Below are 23,252 nucleotides of genomic sequence, written 5' to 3'. Positions count from 1 at the left end.
AAGAGGTTCAGTTTAAAATTATGAATGATATTTATCCTTATAATGAGTTCCTCAGACACATATTTAATTTGGGTTATAATGAGTGCACCTTTTGTAAAGCAGACATAGAATCGTTGGAATATTTATTTATGCAAATTCGCAAAAGAATTCTGGGATGACCTTTATGTTTGGTTCAGTTTTAAATATCTAATAGACTTTTATTTTAAACCTATAAAATATTAGTCTTTTTTTAATTATGATAGTGAATTATGTGGTTAACAATATTGGGATGTTGGCCATGCAGATTCTTTAAAGGAACATGCCGACTTTTTGGGACTTCAGCTTATTCACCGTATCCCCCAGAGTTAGATAAGTCCATACCTTTTTCATCTCCGTGCGTGCCGTAACTCTGTCTGACGCACCCACCGCTAGCCTAGCTTAGCACAAAGACTGGAGGTAAACGGCTCCAGCTAGCATACTGCTCCCAATAAGTGACAAACTAACGCCATCATTTTCCTATTTACATGTTGTGATTTGTAGTCAAAGCGTGTACAAATAACAAGGTCACATGAGACACAGCCATCTTCTAACCGTATACATACTGGGAACTATATTCTCAGAAGGCGAGGCACTGCTACTTGGGCGGAGTGATTTGCTCGCAGCACCTGAGAAGCCCCGTGGTGAGGAGCAGAGAGTTTGCTCAGAGTTGGAGTAAATCACTCCGCAGAAGTAGCATTTTATCGTGAGATCCCACCCCCTATGGGCGGGTTGAAAACATGCGGAACTAGCTCCTACTACTGGCTGTAGTCTCTAGCCTCTGGCCAAAAAAGCCTTCTATTTGCGTCAGCTGAGGTTTTTTTCCATACACACAATACAGAAATCTCTCGTCTCAGGGGGACATGAGGGAGGGAAGCACGGTCATTCGAAAATACTACCGGGTTTCTACAGATACAAAGCTTAATGCTAATCGGTGAAGTATCTCTTTAATTTTAAAGTGCACATGCAGCCACCACAAAACAAGAGAACCAATCAAAAGCATCAGAATAGCATCGCTTTACTAAACAGCCTTTATATGGCAGGAGGCATCGTGCACATCATAAACAGGCAAATAAACAACTTAATATTATTCAACATATCCTAGCTTTTTACAGAAAATATTCAGATGTAACCCCCTTTAACATTGTCACCGTTAACATTTTCACAAGTAACTGTAATAGATTTACATTTTATTTGTAATTAAATTACGTAACTCCGTTACATGTAACTTGGTACTTCCCAACATTGTCAGTGTATGACATCAAAGTACAGCGATTCAAAAGCATATAATAAATACTGCAATATTCCTTGAAATTTGATTTCATGGTGACTTTAGCATTGGGTTGTTAGCCTCCAAATGTATGATTCTTTAACAAAAAAAAAACTAAAAACTAAAAAAAAGTAGCCTACATCAAGATGCTTTTGTAGAGGAGCTAGATTGCTTATTATGAACAACCAGTAAATTGACCAAATTATAGGCCTACTGGCTGCTACGTGCATTTGCGTTACTGAGTTCACCAACTCTTTCCAAATGTCCAAAGGACATGTTTATAGGTTTCCAGGTCAGACAGTTGGCTGACAAAGTCTTGCCATTAGTGTGTACGCATACCAACAACAACTTTTCCTGACTGAACATTTATATAAAAACATCCGCTTTGTGCGTAGCTATATTATACAAGAAGAAATAGCCTAAGCGAAGGAAATGAGCACGTGATGCGTGATGACGTCTGAGGTCTAAATATGACGCGGATTGCTATCTGTTAGCTACGTTGTTTCCCTCCATCAACACTGAGCAGAGACAGAAAGTTGATGTCCTAAACTGACAACACCGGATTCACGTTTGCCATAAATATCGAGCCTTTCGAGCGAGAAACTCTTTATTGGACGTTTGGTTTAGGAATCACCGGATAATAAACGGTAAGACTGATTATATTCCGCTTGTTAGACAAATTGCGTTCCAAACCCGATTGCTAGCATGTTAGCATTTCTAGCGAGCCATGTGAAATTTGAAAGTGGAAACTTTGCGTATGGCATTTGTGTATCTGTATGGGGGACTAAATAAATCGAAAGATTTTTGACAAATGTTATATATAAAATCGATTGATAGCAGCTCGGTGACGCTTTAAATAAATGTATTTGAAATAGAAACTTTAATGTTAGCACATGACGGCTACCTTTCTTTTTACTAGCTGCGTTGGTCCGCACTTGTTTGTACAGACTGGTTCGCTCAGGTTTAATCCGGAACAAACCAAAATATTTATGTAATAAAATGTGTTGTCGAGGTCCAGTCAAATGTCAATCATAGAACCATAAAGGAAATTTAATAACAATTCTCACAGGCCGTAAATTCACTTGCACATGACATTTCTGGCGCTCAACGACAACGTTGCTAATAGACATTGTTTTGTCTTCTCTGAAATGGTCAAAAAACAATTTCTTTAACATGTTTAAAATATTATGATATACTTTTCGGATCCCTTGTTACCAATTAATGCCACATTTTGAATTATTTTATGCCATGCTATGGTCGCTACTTGTTGTCTTGAATTACAAATAAAAACATGGCAACTGTCTTTTCAAGGCACATCATATGTAACGTTACCTGTTTTGAAATGTATATTTGTACTTTCACATTTCTCATGAAAGCTCATTTGTTTCTGTATGGATGTTTCCACAGTATGAAAATGTGAATTATGCAAAGGCAGTATTCATTTAAATACTTATGTCCAACTAGTCTTTGTGGTTGTGTAATTGAAAAAAATAAATAAATGCTGCTTAGTTAAAAAATAAATAATATAAATATATATAAGTACCTAAAAATAAAGAATAAGTTGGGAGACTAAGTAGTAGTATGTGAATCTAATTCTTAAAAAAAAAACAAAAAAAAAACGAACAGTTTATATTAAAAAGTCTACATTTTACATATCTGTTTTATGTTTTGTATCATTTGATACATCAGGCTTGCTTATATAGTGTCAAATAGTGAGAATATGGAGTTTATATATGAATACATGAGGCCCAAACTTTGCAAAAATTATGCAATTTGTTTAGCAAAACATAATTCAATGCAATACAATGATTATTGATAGACGTACAACTAAACGTTATTAAAAAGCTTGATGTGTCATAATTGATATGTAACATTATTTTTCAACAAAAAAACGGCCTAAATGGGAAATCAAGTAAAAAGTTAAGAGCTAATTTCAGTACTGTGTCACTCTTTGTAAGGCAGTTGACTTCATGCTTTTGTCACTTCCTAAGTTATTATAAGACAATCAGACAGGCAATCATTCCCAGCAGTAATCCATAGCAGGTACACCTTTCAGAAATATTTATTGCAACACTCAGCATTGTAGTGAACAAAAGAATGGTGTGACGCATAGCCGTTTAGGTATTTTTAATGGATTGATGTAAATGTAAATCAGCTGAAGTGTATTTTGCTATTCTAGACCTGAAAGCTCTTCTCTTTTGTGTAGACATATGCAGGCTCTATAGCAGTGCAAGATGTTCAACAAATCTTTTGGTGCTCCCTTTGGGGGAGGGACAGGAGGATTTGGGACTTCTTCTACATTTGGCCAACAAAGTAAGTTAATATGTGTGCTGAAGTATCTCGAGAACCAATAATTAATACTGTACAGAGACAAAGTAAGATTTTTTTTTTGCTACCTTTGTCATCAGATGCTGCGTTTGGAGCAACAGGGGGCTTTGGATCTTCAGCGTTTGGTACGGCAAACAACACAGGAGGAGGACTGTTCGGGACCACCCAGAACAAGCCAGGTAATGCGGAATCTTTAAATACTAAAATAATGAATCACTTTAAGAATTAATTGATTCGATATAGTGATTTAAAAAAATACATAAATAGCTTTCTATTGATGGATACGCTTGTATTTGAGACTCATCTAAGATTTATGCATTAATTGATTCAGTGTGGATGCAGAGGCAACCTGCATGAACGCATTGGTGTGTTACAAAACCAGTTCTCACTGATTTAAGCACTGCAGGTTAAGACGATGAGAATACTTTAAATGTTAGTCTTTTGCAAAATAGAGCGTGAATGCATAAATGAATGGTGACTCGAGCTGTAATGGAACAAAATAATATTTGCTGTTGAGTGAGTCATCTTAGAAGTGAATTTGCTGTGAGTCAAGTTGTGACTCGCTGAGAAGACTTATCTGATAATTACTGATTTGAGGATGGTTTGGAAGGAAGACTTAATTAGAATCACTGATGTGCGACACATAAGATGAGTGGCCCCATTAGAAGCTTGTATTTGGTCAACAGTGTCATTTGTCTTGAAATATTTGTGTTTGTCATCAAGGTGGTCTCTTTGGCTCAAGCACTTTCAGTCAGCCCGTCACCTCCTCCACCAGTAGTGGGTTCGGATTTGGTGCCCCTAGTGGCACATCAAACAGCCTTTTTGGAAGCACCAACACCGGAAGTGCAGGACTGTTTTCCCAGCAGAATAATGCCTTTGGTGCCAACAAACCAGCCTCGTTTGGCAGTAAGTTTCCTGCTGAATGTCTGTGTAGATAAATGTTGTTGTTTTAAAAAAAAAATTATTTAAGTGTCTTGAATTAAAAGATTAGCTTGGAAACAACGCACTAAATAACTGTTTGAATTGCTTTGCAGCTTTTGGTACCAGCACCAGTAGCGGTGGATTGTTCGGGACAACCAACACAGCATCCAACCCATTTGGAGGAACGTCAGGCTCATTGTTTGGGGCATCAAGTTTCACTGCTGCACCCCCTGGCACAACAATCAAATTCAATGTTCGTTTAGACATGATTACACTTTTCATATATATATATATATATTTTGTTTTTTGTTTTCTTCATGGATGCACTTTGAGCCTACCTGTTTTTCATACAAGGTTTTTTACCAAAATCTCTTGTTTTTTATTTATTTATTTATTTTATTTTTTTATTTTATTTTTTTACAGCCACCAACTGGTAGTGACACAATGGTAAAAGGTGGTGTGACAACCAGCATTAACACCAAACACCAGTGCATCACTGCAATGAAGGAATATGAGAACAAATCCTTAGAGGTAGGATGGATTCTCACTTTGTGGTAGTTGTTTTAGTATGTGGCGACCTACTGAAGAAATTGTCACAATCACAGTGCAGAAAACAGAAAATGTGTAACAAACCTGTTGTCTAGAGTTTTGAGGATTTGGAGCCCTGATAAAATAGCTGTACCTTTCTTTCCTTGATTTAAGGAATTGAGGTTTGAGGATTACCAGGCTGGAAGGAAGGGTCCTTCAAACCCCATGGCAGCTGGCACAGGTGGTCTCTTTGGACCGACAGCCGCAGCTACTCCCAGTACTGGCACTGGACTCTTCGGCTCCTCAGCTCCAAACACTGGCTTCAACTTCGGCCAGAACAAGACTTCATTTGGCACGAGTAAGTACCTTAAGAATTGGTTTGGTTTAGTTTTTTTGTTGTTGTCTTGAATATGGGTGTTAACTTCTTGCACTGCAGGCACTGGGGCATTTGGGACAACCACAGGAAGTTTGTTTGGCCAGCCGCAGCAGCAGCAGCAACAACAGCAGCAGCAGCAGCAACAGCAGCAAGCTTCCAGTCTCTTTAAACCATTTGGCTCAGCCACCACCACCCAAAACAACACTTTCTCCTTTGGCAACACCAATACCATGGGCCAGCCCAACACCAGCACTATGGTGAGTTCCAGCAGATGTACTAAATATCTGCAGTCTGCACTGATTTACTAAACTGATCTTATTAATCTAAAATCAAGTTAATTCTGTGTTTAATTCATTAATTTCATTTCTAAGCAGGGGCTGTTTGGCAACACGGCTGCCTCTCAGGCTGGAGGACTTTTTGGAAACACTAACACGAGTACTGCTGCAGGCTTTGGCACAGGAATTTTCGGTCAAACTAACACCGGCTTTGGGAATGTGGGTACACAGGTGATTTCTGAAGAGGCTACAATTAGCTGATTTTTCAAAAGTCAATTGTCAGATTTTCACCATGTTAAATTTTTTGCATTTTTTCAAAATGGTTAACTTGTGTCTTTTATTTCACAGAATCTTTTTGGTAATAAGCCTGCTGGATTTGGCACCACCACCACTAGCGCACCCTCCTTTGGCACAGGCACTGGTCTGTTTGCAAATAAGCCCACACTCACTCTAGGGGCTAACACGAACACCTCAACCTTTGGTGAGTCTTTAAATGAAGTTGTTTGATGTTAATGCTGATCAGTATTTGCTGCAATCAAATTTTGTCATCTCTGGTTAAAATGATGCCCATCACTTTCACAACCAGTTCACTCCTAGATTTGATCTAGAAATTAAATGCTTTTTTTTTTTTTAGGATTCGGTGCAACTGGGGCTGGTGGGGGTCTTTTTGGGAACAAAACTGCTGCAACAGGACTGGGAACAGGATTGGGAACTGGCTTCGGAGGAGGTATGTTTTAGGGTGCTAGTTAAAAAAAAAAAAAAAATTTAAGTTGTTACTGTGAGAATTAAAACAGGCTTTCTGAGTATTTATCTGTATTTTCAGCTGTAGGAACTGGCCAGACGTCATTGTTTGGGAACAACCAGAACAAGCTGGGCTCCACCCTGGGGTCAATGGGCACCTTTGGGACTGGAGGCTTCAACACCGGAGCCAACACTCTGAATTTTGGCGCTCCTCAACAGCCTGTGGGTCAGTGCAAATGCTTTATAAATTATTTCATTCCCAAAACTGGTTTAAATCATTAGGGGTGGGAATCTCCAGGCACCTCACGATTCGATTCGATTACGATTCAGAGGGCTGCGATGCTAAAACAATTATCGATGCATCTTTTTTGTGTGTGACTACTTGGTACATTTAAAGCAAAGTATTTGATGACCCATAAAGAATTTGTCCAATACATCCTATATTAATTTTATTAATAAAACAAATGGAAGTGATTTGGCAAGTCAACTGTAAGGTTACATTTGCCAGCATATGTCCCAACATTGCAAAGAACCAACAGGAAAATAAATGTGCCTGTACTAGCAGCATACTTGTAGTAAATGAATTCAAACTTCAGCATATTCTGAATCTCTAGCATTTAATAATAGACTTCTAACCAACATCCTCCTGTTATGTGCAATGAGCAATATAATCATTCAGACAAAAAAAAAAAAAAAAACATTTTGCTGTAGAAAAATCACAAATAACTTTCGTTCAAAAATATAGAATTATGTACCAGCAGCTCTCATAAATAAATAACTGGTATACCGTGTTTTGTTCACAGCTCTGACTGACCCCAGTGCAGCAGCCGCTCAGCAGGCCGTCCTCCAGCAGCAGATCAATGCATTGGCCTACTCTCCTTTTGGAGACTCGCCCCTCTTCAGAAACCCACTGTCGGACCCCAAAAAGAAGGAAGAGGTTTGATTTTTACAGTTTACATGGTAGAGCTGCACAATTTGGTGAAAAATAATTTGATTTGAAGAAAAAAAAATCCAGTTTTGATGTTGTTTGTAGGGCTGCACAATTTATCCAAAATTTGATTATACATCAATATGCCTAAAAAATAAAAACATTAATTTCTTCTTATTGCTAAATGAAAATAAAAAATACTGTAAAAAGTGTTTATGAAAGAATATAGTTATTTTGTTTTCTGACTAAAATGACATTGCTATATTTATTGCTGTCTTAATTTCTACATTGTTAAATGTTTAACCATCAAACAGTTGTTTTGTCTAAACAACAACAGGCAGCCCTTAAAACTTATCTTTTGTTGATAAGCATTTCTCTTGGGAAGATGGTTGGTGCATGTTGCATTCCCAATTGCATGTTAGTGACCCAAACTCAGAGCATATGTGAAGTTCGTGTGAAGCAGCATTTACTGTGAACCATGGAAAAAGATGCAATGTTCACTCGTACTTTTAGTTTTAATCATTAATCATGCTGCCCTACTTTTATTGAGCCACTCAACTTATTTAATAAAACATTAGAGACCATTTAGCACAGTATATGCACTGCTAATATATCTTCTCCTTCATTAGCGTCTCAAGCCCACAAATCCAGCTGCCCAGAAAGCCCTGACTACCCCTACTCAATACAAACTGACCCCTCGTCCTGCCACCCGTGTGCGTCCCAAAGCTCTCTCCTCCTCTGGCTCCTCCAAATCTCAGCTCTTCGATGGGCTTGATGATGATGAACCCTCTCTTAACAATGGAGCCTTCATGCCTAGGTAAGAGCCTGACGTCATAACTGTAGCTACACTTAATGCACATGTAGGTCAAAAGATGTAGTGCACTAACTAAAGTGTTCCTGTCTGCATTTTAGGAAGAGCATAAAGAAGCTTGTGTTGAAGAATCTGAATAACAGCAGTCTGTATAACAACTCTGTGAACAGAGAGGTTGATGATTTAGCCTCCCCTTCAGAGTACCCACAGAATGGGCTCAGGTGAGTTGACGCTAGTTCTCAACCGTTTTGATGTGAAGTAATATTTTGCAGTCATTAAAGAGGCAACCACAAATTTAATGTTTTCCTGTCACACTTCAGTCTGAGTATGGATGATGGAGAGACTAGAGAAGTCACTGTGGAGAGAAGTGGGGAGGATGATCTAGAGGTTTCAAAGTTCTACACCAACCCGATCACCAAACCCATTCCACACGGCCAGCCAAGCCCCTTGCTACAGGACACCATCTCGGAGTTCAACATGCGGGGAACTGCCAGTCATCGCAATGGCTTGGAGGCCAGCAGTGAGGAGATCTCTCTGGCTGAGGATTCCATTCAGGAGGAAAGAGATGAGGAGCTGGAGGCTCAGAAACCTCCTCACCCAGCTGGTACGCTTGTCTCAGTTGATGTTTCTTAAAACATACAATGTGTTTGATGGGCTAGAAATCTTATTCTAATCCTTCTTACTCTGACCTCTTTCAGGTATAGTTCTTTGCCGTGTAGGCTACTACACCATCCCATCGATGGAAGAGCTGGGAAAGATGTTGAATGAAAACGGGGAGTGTATTTTGGAGAACTTCACTGTTGGCAGAAAGGGTAAAACTATTGCTTGAAGCATCACCATGCAAAAGAACAAATGATATTCCAAGTAGCCCACCAGTGGAGCATGACATAACAATGTTTTGTTGTTGTGTTTTGCAGGCTATGGGTCCGTTTTCTTCTCTGGTGAGGTGAATCTTACCAACATGAACCTGGATGAGATTGTGTACTTCCGGCGTAAGGAGATAATCGTGTACCCTGATGACAAAGACAAGCCTCCTGTTGGAGAGGGACTAAACAGGTAATCTCAGGATTCAACATTGCAAGCGTTTCACTTGCATTTGTGACTTTAAAATAGATGTTCAAACTGTAAATGTATTTTGAAGCGTGCTGCATGTTTGTGACTTAAAGGGCTCCCTGCGGGTCCTTTAAATGTCAATTTAGTTTTTTGAAATCGAAGGTCATAAAAATTCTTAAATGGTAAAACTAACGTCTTGATTATCTATTTAATTGGTCTTAAATTTGGGAATGGAAAAACAGAAATCAAGATACAGCCTACTGTGATTGATTAAACTTCAAAAGGCTATGATTTCATTAAATAAATATTAGCGATGCATGTTTCAAAGTAAAAACGCGACGCTGTTGCCCATTCTACGAATCTATGAATACTGTGTATTTATGCCAATTAGATATTATTTGTTTTATTCAGGCCTACAAGTCATTTTGGGCTGTTAAAATTAACACATTCATTTTGCGATAAATAGTTTTTCTCAGTTTAGCACGTTAAAAATATTAAATGCAATCGATTGTCGAGTTCACGCGCATAGGTTTAGTACCTATGATCACGCGCATGAACTCGACAATCGACTACTGTGGACTTCGACCGAAAACAGGATGTAAATACAGGTATGTGCGCTGGCTGAATAAACATAATTTTTTATTAATATCTTTCACATCTACTGCAGTCAGATTCACCCACGTTCACTCCGAAGGAATCACTCACATGACCTGTGCACTTGTAATGACACATCAGGATGTTAAGAGGCTAAAAGCAGGTTTAAAACTTGCCCCATTGAAGTCAACAGGGTGCAAATTTTAAAACGAGGATAACACGGTGTAGGAAACACCGATTTTTGTCGTTGTTCTCTGTACTGACAGCACTCCAAATGTACAAAAAAATTAGCTCAATGTTAAAATTGACCGGAGTTCTCCTTTAAAGCAGTGGTTCTCAACTCCAGTCCTCGGGACCCACTGCTCTGCACATTTTGTATGTCTCCCTAATTTAACACACCTGAATCAGATCATCAGCTCATTAGGAGAGATTCCATGAACTGAACTGAGTGTGTCAGATAAGAGAGACATACAAAATGTGCAGAGCAGCGGGTCCTGAGGACTGGAGTTGAGAACCACTGTCTTAAAGTGACAGCAGCCTAATAAACCTGCTGCTGTCTGTCATTAATGTTAATAAAATAACAAAAGACAAAGAGAAAATCACTCACTGCTCTTGACTGAATAACTTTTGTAGCTTTATGGATTAATCTATATTCAATTTATAATTTATGCAGTGAAGACTCTGCAGTGTTTGATTATTCAGTTTCTGTATACCTCAGTAACCTGTTAGACCTACCTGACAATCTCAAAGCATTGTTTACAACTAAAACACAAATTTTCTTCAGAGCATTTTAGCAGGGCAGGCAAAAATCTGAACAGGCCGTGTGTGCCAGTTATAAAAAAAAAAACCTTGGTGTTGAGCCCTGATATATTAAAGGCACAACTAAATGTGACCTTTATTACAATTGGTTTATTTGAAGATAGTTTTAAGTTCACTTAAATTAAAAGTTTTTTTTTTTTTAGCCAACTACATGTTAAAATTGATAGCTTTCAATTATACTATAATGTTGAATGGCTATAATAAATGGCTAAAAAAAAGTTCGGTATCAGTGATACTAGACTTCTAGTGCCTAGTAAAAATATGCCATTAAACAAATATTTTAAAGATACCATATTTGTTGTTTCTACATTATTTGGGTGAGTCAATGTGAATGTATTAATATAAAAATATATTTATTAAAAAAAAGATTTAAATCACATTTTTCGAATCTGGATCAGTTTTGCATCCTCCTCAACCACTTCTGTCACTGTCTTTGAAACAGCACTTCTCCTTATTAGTTCAACATAACATTGTTTTCTGTTACATGCAGACGTGCTGAAGTGACTTTAGATGGTGTGTGGCCCAATGACAAGACAACGTGCTGTCAGATCAAGAGTCTAGAGAGGCTGAATGAGATGAACTACGAGGGCCGGCTCGAGGCAGCCTCTCGCAAACAAGGTGCCCGCTTCTTGGAGTATCGACCCGAAACTGGATCCTGGGTCTTTGAGGTATGAGCGCCTACACCAAGTGCTCCACTTTGCATCATTTTATTTTCTGACCGGTCTTGTATTGCAGTTATCTTTTGTCATGTATAATAAATTGTGAGAATGTAACTGAAATCTCCTTTTACAGGTGGCCCACTTCTCAAAGTATGGCCTGCAGGATTCTGATGAAGAAGAGGAAGCCCCCCCGACCAAGCTGGACCTGAAGAAGCTGAAGACAGGAGGCCACCCTGGGATCTCACAGCTTCCACTGACCCAGCAGCAGATGGCGCCACAGGCTCAGGTAGACTGAGGAACGCACTGAGTCTGACACACATTGGTCTCCGGGGGCCACTCAAGTTCACTCATACCTGCTGTGCCCCCCACAGTCCAGATCTACACTAGCAGCGGGGAGAGAGCAAAGAGTTTTAGTGGTTCAAATGCTTTTCAGCTGTGATGCAAAGAGATCGGAGGTTATGGAAATGCTGTGCATATTTTAAATAAGTTTACAAAGGAAGTTCATATAACAAAGGGAGCCTTTATCTAATATTTATAGTTTGTAAAGCTGACTGTTCCCCTTAGCAGTTGAAATTAGAAGGTGCTTTGAGTGTAAAGACTAGATCTTTATTTGTTACACTTGCGTAAATGAAACTTACTTTCAAACACAATAAAAAAGGGTGATTCTTTCTGAATGTGTTTTAAGTGGAATAAGATGCAGCCAATCATTATTATTAGTGTATTTAATTATGCTTGGTTTTGTCGTTGCCAAAATATAAAGTATATTTGTAGAACACAGGCAAAGAATTTGCTTGACCAGATGTATTTTAGCATTATTTTTAACAGGTGATTTGAGTAACATTACATGCAGTGATTAAAAGTGTGTCTGATCTGAGATATTCTACAGATATGAGCCTGTGGGCTTTCAGAATGTTTTGAAGTATAGCAGTGAAACATAACATGTATGAAAGACAGTGTGTGAATCTTTGATTTTGTCTTGTATTTCATTGACAAATAAACGTACAATAAAGATAAAATGTTTGTGTCAGGACATTTAATGGGTACATAATGCTTCATAGCAATGTTTTGATTTGGCAGCAACTAGATCCTCGATGCCTGCCAAGTATTTGGTAAAAATGTTGGTTAACGGTCTGTCAGCATCAGTTTAATGATGATGCAGAACTGTACTCTGCACTCGGATCAAGAACAAAAGACTTGACTTGATCTCTTTGTGTGCATATGTGTAGAGTACTGCAGTACTTGAGCTGCTCAGCCGTGTGTCGGAGTTGGACAGTGACATGGCCGACATTACTCAAGAGCACCCCGCGGACAGTGTTTTGGGTGAGGAGGATGGAGAGAGAACTTCTTTGGAGGAGAACAAGCTGAGATCTGAGACTCCTGTCGAGCATGAGCCCGTGTCCGCATCCAGCCAGATCGCTTCCTCAATGGGCATCAACCCTCATACCTTACAGGTAGCGTGCGTGTAATTGAGTCATCGATTGCAAATACGTTGCGTTCTGATATTTTAGTAACGTTGATTTTGTGTTCCACACAGATTATGAAAGCCTCTCTCTTTGCAGAGGATGATGAATGTGACTTGTTTCAAGAGCATGGTTCTTCAAAGCTCATACTGGATGTGGGTTCCCCCAAAGTTTTGCTTTCTGGACCTGGTCGACCATCAAGTATGCCACTAATTCATTAAATGCAGTTTACAAACATTACCGGTCAAAGGTTTTGGAATAATTAATAGTTTATAATGTGTTTAAATGAAATATCTTACGCTCACCAATGCTGCATTTGTTTGATTAAAATTTTATATTTTAAAAGTTTAATGTATTATTGCGATGGCAAAGCTGAATTTTTAGCAACCACTATTCCCGTCCTTTAGGTTCAAATGATTCTTCAGAAATCATTCTAATATGTTGATTTGGTGCTCAATTATAATCTCATATTATTGGTACTCAATTATTAATAATGGTTCATATCAATGTTGAACACAGTTGTACTCCTTTATATTTTTGTAGAAATCATGATTCTTTTCAGCATGACAATAACTTTGCCATCACAGGAATAATGTTTTCAAATGGAAAAGGTAATTTTTTTTTTTTTTTTTTAAATAGTAATTTCACTATATTAGTTTTTACTGTATTTTTTTTTATACAAACAAATGCAGAATTGGTGAGCATTTGAAACTTCTTTCAAAAACATTATTTTCTCATGTACTGTACTTGTGCAAAGTGCACCTCTTTGAACATGTCTGATATAACGGCTTTTCCATTGCAGTCGGAGCCCTGTTACAAACAAAGTTCACCGCAGGTGGAGGGCTTTTTCCCCAGTTCCCAGAGGCTCCTTTTGGAGGAATACCTCAGAAGCTTAGCAAGACACTGGTGTCTGAAGCCCCATGGCCATCATTGGGTCCATCCTTCATGTTGCCGGCCCCTACTCCAGAACCTACGCTTCGGACCGTCGGGGCCCGTAGGCTAGGTGGGCCAGTACCTCTGGAGGGCTCCGTAACTGTAGGGAAAGGCCGTTTACTGATGGACGCGGCTCTGTTCAGAGGCCGGTCTTTCAGAGTGGGCTGGGGTCCCAACTGGACACTGGTGCACTGTGGAGATCAACTTAGTGTCACAGAAACAGTGAAGGAGCAGGCAGCAGAGAGCATGGGTTTTGGCTTCTTACCCAAACCAACCAAGAGCAAACAGTAAGTTTAACTTCTTCATAGTTTATCATCACAAATAAAACTTACCTTATAAGAGCGACAGTAAGTAATTTTCCCATATTTGCATCATACCAGGATCACTGAAAGTCTGTTTAAAGTGCGTATGGAGCAGGTGGTCGGCCTGGAGCACAAGCAGTCGGCTGAGAGCCTTGCTCTTTACCACAGGCCGCTGGAGATCAGTCTAAAGCACAGCACAATCAACACAGAGGACTCCTGTCCTTTCATTCAGCCAGCGAGAGGAGTGGACGCTCTGCATGGTTATGCAGAATGGATTGTGGAGGTCAACAAAGATACAGGAGGAGGGAATGGTATGAAGTTATTTTTTTTTTTAGTATTGTGTGTGTGTGACAGTAAAGTCTTTTATAAAAGATTTAAATTTCATATAGTTCTGTTTCTTTCTATGCTTTATATTCATCAAAGGGTTCTGGAAAAAAATGGGTTTCCACCAATATATTAAGTAGCACAACTGTTTCCAACATTGATAAGAAATGTTTCTTGAGCTCCAAATCAGCATATTAGAATGATTTCTGAAGAATCATCTGACACTGAAAGACTGGAGTAATGATGCTGAAAAATCAGCTTTATTATCTAAAAGCATATATCATAAATAATTTTGATCTTCATCATTAGCTGGTCTGGCCCATTGGCAGCAAATTTGGACTTTGTGTGCTGCCCTGTGGGGTCGTCTTGGTGACCGAGACGTGGAGACTGAGCAATACTCGGACTACCAGCAGCAGCTTGAGAGGCGGAGGAGCTTCTCACACTGGCTCTCTGTAAGTGCAGCCGAGTGTATAGAGGAGGAGGTGGGCCGGGCTCTTCAGCGCAACCATGCTGAGGCTGTATTCAGTTACCTTACCGGCCACTGCATAAGCAAGGCCTGCAAACTGTCCCAGAAGAGTGGTGAGTGTGCACAATATATTTAATTTTTTTCTGAATGCACTCAGCAGCATTAGTGGTTCTAACAAAGGCTGTGTGTCTTTATAGGGGACCATCGCCTTTCACTGATGTTGTCTCAGGCTGTGGGCTCTCAGTTTTGTAGAGATCTACTGGCTCTGCAGCTCACTGACTGGAACAGGATGCAGACAGACTCCTTCATAGAAGAGGAGAGGCTGCGAATCGTTGCTTTGCTTGCAGGCAAACCAGTAAGTAAAAGAGTGGGCGCAGCAGTTTGTAAATTTAATGTGTGAGGCTTCCAGTTATTACAAAACAGCTTGTTATGCTGCTTGGGTTCAGAGATGCTCTTCTGCAGACCTCAGTTGTAACAAGTGCTTATTTGAGTTACTGTTACATTTCTATCAGCTTGAACCAGTCATTCTCCTTTGACCTCTGGCATCAACAAGGCAATTTCATCCACAGAACTGCCACTCACTGGGAATTTTCATATTTTCTGACCATTCTCTGTAAACCGTAGAGATGGTTGTGCATCAAAATCCCAGTAGATCAGCTGTTTCTGAAATACTCAGACCAGCCTGTCACGCACCAACAACCATGCCACGTTCAAAGTCACTTCAATCACATTTCTTTCCCATTCTGATGCTCAGTTTGAACTTGTCTACATGCCTAAATTCGCTGAGTTGCTGCCATGTGATTTGCTGAATAGATTTGTGTTAATGAGCAGTTGAACAGGTGTACTTAAAGTGTCCGGTGAGTGTATTGTCATAATTATAAACGCACTGGTTTATAGCGCAAAGAGTTTCACCCTTTACTGCACTTTATTCTTCTAGTTATTGACCTATAGCAGCTAATTAATCTGAAGTCTCGGACATTCACAGAAATTGGCTTGCTTCTGCGTTAGAAAATAAGGTGGTTACGGTTTAGTGATTTGTAATATATTTCGAAATAAAATCAATATCATGATGTGGCTTAGTGTGATTGTCAAATCATGCAGTGTGTAATTTATGTGCTACCGGCTCCAGAGTGGCACTGCTCATCCACACGCGTAACAGCCCACACGTACAGTGCTTCAGCTTCTCAGAACAGTTTGGAGAATCAAGCCAATCTGAGATGGCCAAAACACCAGACCACGGATGCTAATGCCAGATTTTCACTCTGAAACTGGCAATGCATACATCCATTTGCTGACAATCCGTCCAAATAAAAACTTGATGGATTAATGTTTGAAAATAAAGAAATTAAGATGTAAATATTAGTATTGTAATAATTTTAGAGTTGTATTTTAAAGGACAACTCTAAAATTACAATACTAATATTTACATCTTAATTTCTTTTTAGTAAGTATTCAATTTCATTTACAGTACAGCAGTTAAAATATTAGTGCATTTCTTTTTTGTTTAATATATTTAATAATCACTATTATTATTTACACTGAATTGGTCAAAAACAGTGAAAACCATAATTTTCCCCATTTGTTTAATTTATTTGTTTTACTACTCTCCCACTGAGTGATTCATTCTTTCCATATATACTGTAGATATTCAAGTCATCTGGTAAACATTCCAGTATTTCTTATTGCAATATATAGTGCAGAAAAGTAAAACCTTTCGTACAGCCCTAATTTGTCATTTATTTTAATAAAGGTGTGGCAGTCAACAGACAGCGTTATAAACGTGTGCTCCGAGCTTGACTGGAAGCGGTGTGTTGCTGTTCATCTCTGGTACATGCTGCCTCCCACTGCATCTGTAGCTGATGCCCTCGCCAAATACGAGTCTGCATTTCAGGTACCTCACATCACACAATTTTTGAAAGCTATTTTAGTTTTTTTTTTGTTTTGTTTTTTTCTCTTCTGCTCACCAAGGCTGCATTTATTTGATCACAAGAAAACAGTAATATTGTAAAATATTAAATTTTTAAAAGGCTTTTTTTTTATTTTTATTTTTTTTATATTAAAATCTGAATCTTAATATGCTGCTTTGGTGCTCAAGAAACATTTATTCTTAACATTAGCTATGTTACCAAGTAGCAAATTTAACTGATTTTTAACTCATCAACTTGTTTCCTTCGTAATTTATGCACGTTGTCTGACCAGATAGGTGTTTTTTTTTTTTTTTTTTTTTTATAATCATCTTACTGAACCCCAAACTTTTGAACAAGTTGTTGTTTTAAACATTAAAATCCCTTAGGCAACTTTTTTTTTTGTTTAATGTCAGTAAGTGTTTTTGAAGAAATACATTTACTTCCAATGGAATTACTTACCATGGCAACTTCTCACAACAAGACCATAGCTTGCTTAAAAACCATGTTTTAGCACCTTCCTGTTGAGAAATGCCACTGATTCTTGATAAACTTTGTAACGTTAAAGTATTTTAATTCTGTCAATGAACTCACCCTTATGTCGTTCCAAACCCATAAGACTCGTTCTTTGAAACACAGATTAAGATATTTTGAATGAAATCTGAGAGCTTTCTGTCCCTCCATTGACAGTACACAACTACCAATTTGACACTTCAAAAAATTCATAAAGAGATCATAAAACTAATTGAGGGGTTTAGTCCCCTGAAGAGACATTATAGATTTATGATGAACAGGTTTAATTTAGGCTTTTATTCACATAAAAACATTCATCAACTCACCAATGAGGTTCATTCTCATGTTACGCAGCACGTTTGAGCTTCTGCAAGAACCAATGAAAGCATGTATGGTTGAGCTTCTGTTTATGTTAGCTGGTTTATGTGAATGAAAGCCTAAATTTAATTTGATCATAATATAAAGGACTAAACTACTTGATTGGACTAAACTACTTGATTTATATGGATTAGGTTTATGATCTATTTATGATATTTGAGGCAACAAAGTGGTAGTTGCATGTATTGTAAATGGTGGGACGGAAATCTGATTTCATTAAAAAGATCTTCATTTGTGTTTCAAAGATGAGCAAAGTCTTATGGGTTTGGAACGACATGAGAGTGAGTAGGTGATGCCAAATTTTTTTTTTTTTTTTTTTTTTTTTTTACTTGGGTGAACTAACCCTTTATGAGTATGTGAATAAATTATATATTTAAAAATGCTGTATTTGTATGCTTTTCAGGGTTCAGAGGAAGTGAAAAGGTATGCTTGCCCTCCTTTACCTCCCTATGTAGATGAACTTGAGTTGTTGGGTTTGGATGAAGAGATGGATGAGACTGAATCCAAAAAGCCACTCTATGACATCTGCTTCCACCTGCTTAAACTTTACAGTGACAGGTTCGTAATCACGTCCTCTTTGATTCCTGTTTTTTCTTTGATGGTGATGTCCATAGGCTGTCTATGTATGCAGGCTGATTTTGCTCTTCTACTATTTCCCCCCTCATAAGGCATTACAGCCTACAACAGCTACTTGATCCCAGCACAGTAACTGCTGATCATCTGGACTACCGGCTGTGCTGGCACCTGTGGAACGTGTTGCAGGCTCTTAACTACAATCACCTGTCCACCTCATGCCAGGGCTTGCTGCACAGCAGCTATGCTGCCCAGCTGGAGAGTGCGGGATTTTGGGAGATGGCTATCTTCGTGCTGCTGCACATACCTGACTCTGGGTAAATGACGGCTCTGTTCTGAGTACTCATTTAGTTTGTGATAGTTTTTATATTAGGATGAGTTGAGTGACTGTACGTGATAGTGTTGTCAAAAGTACCGACTTCGGTATCAAGTTGGTACTGAATTTAAAAAAATGTGACCGTACCAGCATTTCGCTCTAGCATTTTGAGCGCTGTAGAACAGATTCTTAAACACCTCTCATTGGCCATTCTTCACTTGCTCAACATGCATGTCTCTGATTGGCCATTTTGTTCACTCGCCAACACCTGTCTGTGATTGGCTACAATGATCAACGCTTCAAAAACATGTTGCACATCTTCACCAAGCGCTTACAGATACACACAGGAGCGTTTGAAAGCAGGTGTCTATCAGCAGATCCCTAATATAACAGCTGATAGACTGATCCACTGATAGATCTGCCTGCTTTCAAACGCTCCCGAAGAGCGTCAAAGAAGAGCGCAAAAGACATCAATTTACAACATGTTTTTGAAGCGTTGATCATTGTAGCCAATCACAGACATATATGTTGAGCGTGTGAACACAACGGCCAATCAGAGGTGTTTAAGAATCCGTTCAAGAGCGCTTAGTTTTTTAAATTTCAGTACCGTTTTGGTACCGAAGTCGGTACTTTTGACAACACAAAAGTATTTTATTCATTGACTGGAAAAGTATTCCAGTCATTTTATGAAAAAAGGTTGAACAAATTGCAACAGAAGCAAACTCAACTGATTTTGTATCCTCAATATGTCCTGAGTAAGGAAAAAAAAGCCCTGAAGAATCCCATTAGGGGAAAGTTTAGAAAAAGACCCAAAGATAGCCTATTCATATGCCTATTCATTCTTTTTCTCACGTGAATAGGGTAAAAAAAAATTCCTTTAGATATCACCATGAAAATTACTAAGTTGATTACTTACATCAAGACAAACAAAAAATGTATTACAAGTTTTTTGAAAGTTTGTTAACATGGACAAACGGTGCATAATCTATTTACGTATGTGCTAATTTGCATATAAATACCACAACAGATCTAAACATTGGGTATAGCCAGGTGAAAATGTGTTGTTGAATCTTGTTGACATATAACAGTAAGATACTTAATGTTAAGGTCTGAATGGAACTCATTTAGGCTATGAGCATTAATACATAGAGGCAGGAAGAAGTACTTTAGATTAGTAAGTATACACATAATATACACAAGTAATTAGATTATGCACCATTTGACCATGTTAACAAACTATTTAAAAAAAACTTGTAATACATTTTTTGGTTTGTCTTGATGTAAGTAATCAACTTAGTAATTTTCATGGTGATATCTAAAGGTTAAAATTTGTACCCAATTCACGTAAGAAAAATAATGAATAGGCTATATTTGGGTCTTTTTCGAAACTTTCCTCTAATGGGATTCTTCTGGGCTTTTTTTTCCTTACTCAGGACATATTGAGGATACGACTTCTAGTACATGAGATGATTCCTATTTTATATAATTATGTGCAGACGTAGAGAAAGTGCCGTGCGGGAGATGCTCAACTTACACTGCCCCCTTGAGGAGACAGAAGAGTCCATGGAGAAGGAGCAATTTCTTATGGAAAAGTTGCTGATTCCCATCCAGTGGATCCATCAGGCCAAGGCCATCCGTGCCTGCAGAGAGGGAGATAAACATAGTGAAGCCTTGCACCTTTACAAGGCCGGACACTGGAATCACTGCCATCGGCTGGTCATCCAGCACCTGGCCTCAGGTTAGAATAAGCCAAAAACACACAAACTATTTATGCCTCAAATACGGTTTGTGTGTGCGACAATATAAACAACGCTTATTCATTTTGGCTGCCATTTCTACAAGTATTTACACTGGCACTTTACAGTGCAACTTTCTTGTACAGTCAGTCACACTATAATTTTCGTCCCATTGACTTCTATTCATATGCATGCAAACGCAGGATACGAGAAACACGGGCGCATTGAATAATTCGGGTTTGATTAACTCATCTGCGAATTTGCATTACGTGAAGACGTGTGACCACTAAAAGATGAATCTGTGATGGCATGACCTCAGAAGTTTGTAGTGTTGCAGAAAAGTGGAGTAGGTTTTTTTTTTTTTTTGCATATTGGATTTGTTGAATTTGTTTCTAAAACAGATGCTGCAGAGTGTAACGTCATATCAACTGTTGCAGTGTCTGAAAAAAGCTGCATGTTCAAAGTCTTGAGTGACGAATCTCATAAGAAGCTTTGTCGCCGAGCCTTTTTTTTCCCCTTTCACACCAATCTTTTGAAATATAGGCTTTAATGCAGTGCTCGAAGTGGGCACCTTATCGCACTTATCACATGTCACTGGTACTCTGACCATCACAACCCCTGAATGCGATTTCAAATGAGGTTTACTCCCTCCAGAACGCGATTCCAAGGCAGCATCGGGAGTCCCAGCACTTTTATTTTTTTTATTTTTTTTTTTTACTTCGAGCATTCCTTTAATGAAATAAAGTAAAATCAAGGAAGAAACTACTAACCCATAATTTGAGTCTGAAAACTGAATGATTTAAGCAGTTTCTAGCTAAATATATGGTTTGGTTTGTTTAGTTTAAAATGCCTTTTAGATGTAAATTTGGTCCCCAACTCATGAAAGTTAGACTATAGATTTTTGGGATTTTATGGCCAAACTGCTCAGTGTAACTCAGTTAACATATTTGCTGTATAGAACTTTCTGTAAAAGTTAAATACATTCCTGCCCTGAAAACCGGCCTAATGCTATCTTCCTGTCTTTTTTTTTCCCTCAGACTGCATAATTAATGATAATCATAAGTACCTGTTGGAATTCCTGGAGGGGTTGGCAGTGCCAGAGCGCAGTGTTCAGATTCAGAGCTGGGACACATCTGGGCGGGTCTACCTTGATTACATCCATGTCATCCAGACACTGCAGGACATCCAACAGGTAATCTGCTGCTGCTTCAGGAAAGTATGTTGCTTCAGTAGAATCAAAGTTTAACGTGATTTTCCATCTATAGGCTGAAAGCCCAGGTTATGCGCTGGAGCGACTGCATACAGAGGTGACGTCTCTCTGTGGGAGAATAGAGCTCCTCCCCTGCTCCAAAGCTAAAGACAGACTTGCCCAATCAGGTCTGAAATTCTTTTCCTGTTTTGTTGGAAATTTATACTGAAATAATGGTGCTGAAAAGCTAGTTTAAATAGTTTTCTTTGTTCATTTATGGGACCGGCTAGAAAACAAGCTTGAAACCTTATTGGATTGATTAACAATATGAATCCTCACAATTACTTTAGAATTGTAACCTTGGTTTTCTCTTACCTTATAGAGATGGCCAAACGTGTGGCTAACATCCTCCGAGTGGTTTTGAGTCTCCAGCAGGGTGGTGAAGGCACCCCTGATCCCCGACACATCCCTCTTTGCCAGCTTGCTCCACACATTGGACGTCTACCCATGCCAGAGGACTATGCTTTAGAGGAACTCCGCAGCCTTACTCAGTCTTACCTGCAAGAGTATGTTATCAGTCACTGAATATCAAGATATAGGTTTTCTCGATCAGTTATGCAGAAGTAACTTGAGTCTTGAGTGGAATTACCTTCAGCACTCCAATTATATGGCTGTTTCAGGCCGTGGTTGAACTTTCGATGCATATTTAGGCACGATACTTGTGAATAAAGCATTCCTTTGTGTGTTTGTGTAGGAGGTTTTTTTTTTTTTTTTTTCAAATCCTGTTTTGTAGTCATAGACATGATGTGAGAGTGTCTTTTATAATTAAAGTATCTATTTGAATACATCTGTTGATTTAATCTGCCTAAGATACTCAGAAGGAAAATACCAGATATGAGAACTCTACATTTTTCTATTCAGTTACATTGTGAAGTATCATCTGGTCCATTCAAAGCTTATATTGTTGAATTTAGGGCCTACCTTATACAATTCATAAAGTCTTAAAAAAAAAAAAAAAGAGTTTTCTTTTGACCGTTATTTTCAGTCATAGTGTTTTTAAATCTTAGTGTGACCATGTGTTGTAACCTTTTGTAAGTACAGTATTTTTATTGTTCCCATGGACAGTCTAAGTTGCAAGCGTGCTCCTGTGTAAATGATAAGGTTACTCAGCCTGTAATGAGTTTTTTTTTTTTTTTAACCATTTATTTAAAACTAATCTCTCCTCACAACAAAAATATGGCAACAATAAACAAAAGTTTGGGCATGTCTATTTTTGTAGGGTTTTCAACATGTTGATCTGGAAAACCTTATTGTTAAAGGTTTACCTAATGTAAAACTAAATAAATCCAATGCTATTGATCAAAGAAAGTTCATAGAAATATATTTTGTGGTTCGTAAGTGTTCAACAATATGTGACTGGCGATTCTTATAAAACTTTAATCAAAGTCAACCTGACATCTCTTCTGACTAGGATCGGGTTTCGCTGATGTAATTACATTACAGCATTATGTGAACCCTTCATCCTTTTTTTTTTTTTTTTTTTTTTTTTGGTGTGTGTGTGTGCAACAAATGCCCCAGCCTCTAGTAATGTTGTTGTTTCATGTAAGGTTTATTTTCTAAAAACATTGTAAACATTCAACTTGGTTTATGACAGATTATGCTTCAGATAATTAAGGTTCTGCTCTTTGAAAGGGTGCGTGTTTGCGGCTGTCTGAGTATTGCTGTGCATGAATGTGCTTAATTTTTTTAATGTAAAACTACGAATAAAATACTTTGAATTTCTAATGAAAATGTTCTGTGTATTTTTTATGTATAGTGGGGTACACACACACACACACAC

At 38.4% G+C, this 23,252-nt stretch overlaps 1 protein-coding gene across 4 annotated transcripts; it reads left to right on the top strand.

The window, feature by feature from the left end:
- Positions 1 to 1,715: 1,715 nt before the first annotated feature.
- Positions 1,716 to 22,971, top strand: nup98 (nucleoporin 98 and 96 precursor). 4 transcript variants are annotated; one of them, XM_084387472.1, is made up of 33 exons: positions 1,716 to 1,932; positions 3,492 to 3,598; positions 3,694 to 3,792; positions 4,337 to 4,519; positions 4,648 to 4,787; positions 4,958 to 5,065; positions 5,237 to 5,420; positions 5,499 to 5,695; positions 5,810 to 5,944; positions 6,062 to 6,194; positions 6,348 to 6,440; positions 6,537 to 6,680; positions 7,258 to 7,391; positions 8,012 to 8,199; positions 8,295 to 8,414; positions 8,514 to 8,797; positions 8,892 to 9,005; positions 9,111 to 9,249; positions 11,150 to 11,327; positions 11,452 to 11,604; positions 12,545 to 12,769; positions 12,853 to 12,979; positions 13,581 to 13,998; positions 14,092 to 14,324; positions 14,647 to 14,916; positions 15,001 to 15,158; positions 16,554 to 16,694; positions 18,002 to 18,156; positions 18,267 to 18,488; positions 19,984 to 20,225; positions 21,261 to 21,415; positions 21,489 to 21,600; positions 21,795 to 22,971. In XM_084387472.1, exons 2-33 carry the CDS (start codon positions 3,520 to 3,522, stop codon positions 21,995 to 21,997), a joined length of 5,466 nt encoding a protein of 1,821 aa, XP_084243598.1. In that variant the 5' UTR covers positions 1,716 to 1,932; positions 3,492 to 3,519; the 3' UTR covers positions 21,998 to 22,971. The 4 variants fall into 4 exon arrangements, with proteins under 4 accessions (XP_084243598.1, XP_084243601.1, XP_084243599.1 ...); XM_084387475.1 differs by having other exon boundaries at positions 1,750 to 1,932; positions 5,813 to 5,932; XM_084387473.1 differs by having other exon boundaries at positions 1,750 to 1,932; positions 5,813 to 5,944.
- Positions 22,972 to 23,252: the final 281 nt, after the last annotated feature.

Source organism: Rutilus rutilus (genome assembly GCF_951802725.1).
Source record: "Rutilus rutilus genome assembly, chromosome: 18".
NCBI lineage: Eukaryota > Metazoa > Chordata > Actinopteri > Cypriniformes > Leuciscidae > Rutilus > Rutilus rutilus.
This window is presented reverse-complemented; position numbering and strand designations above follow the sequence as displayed.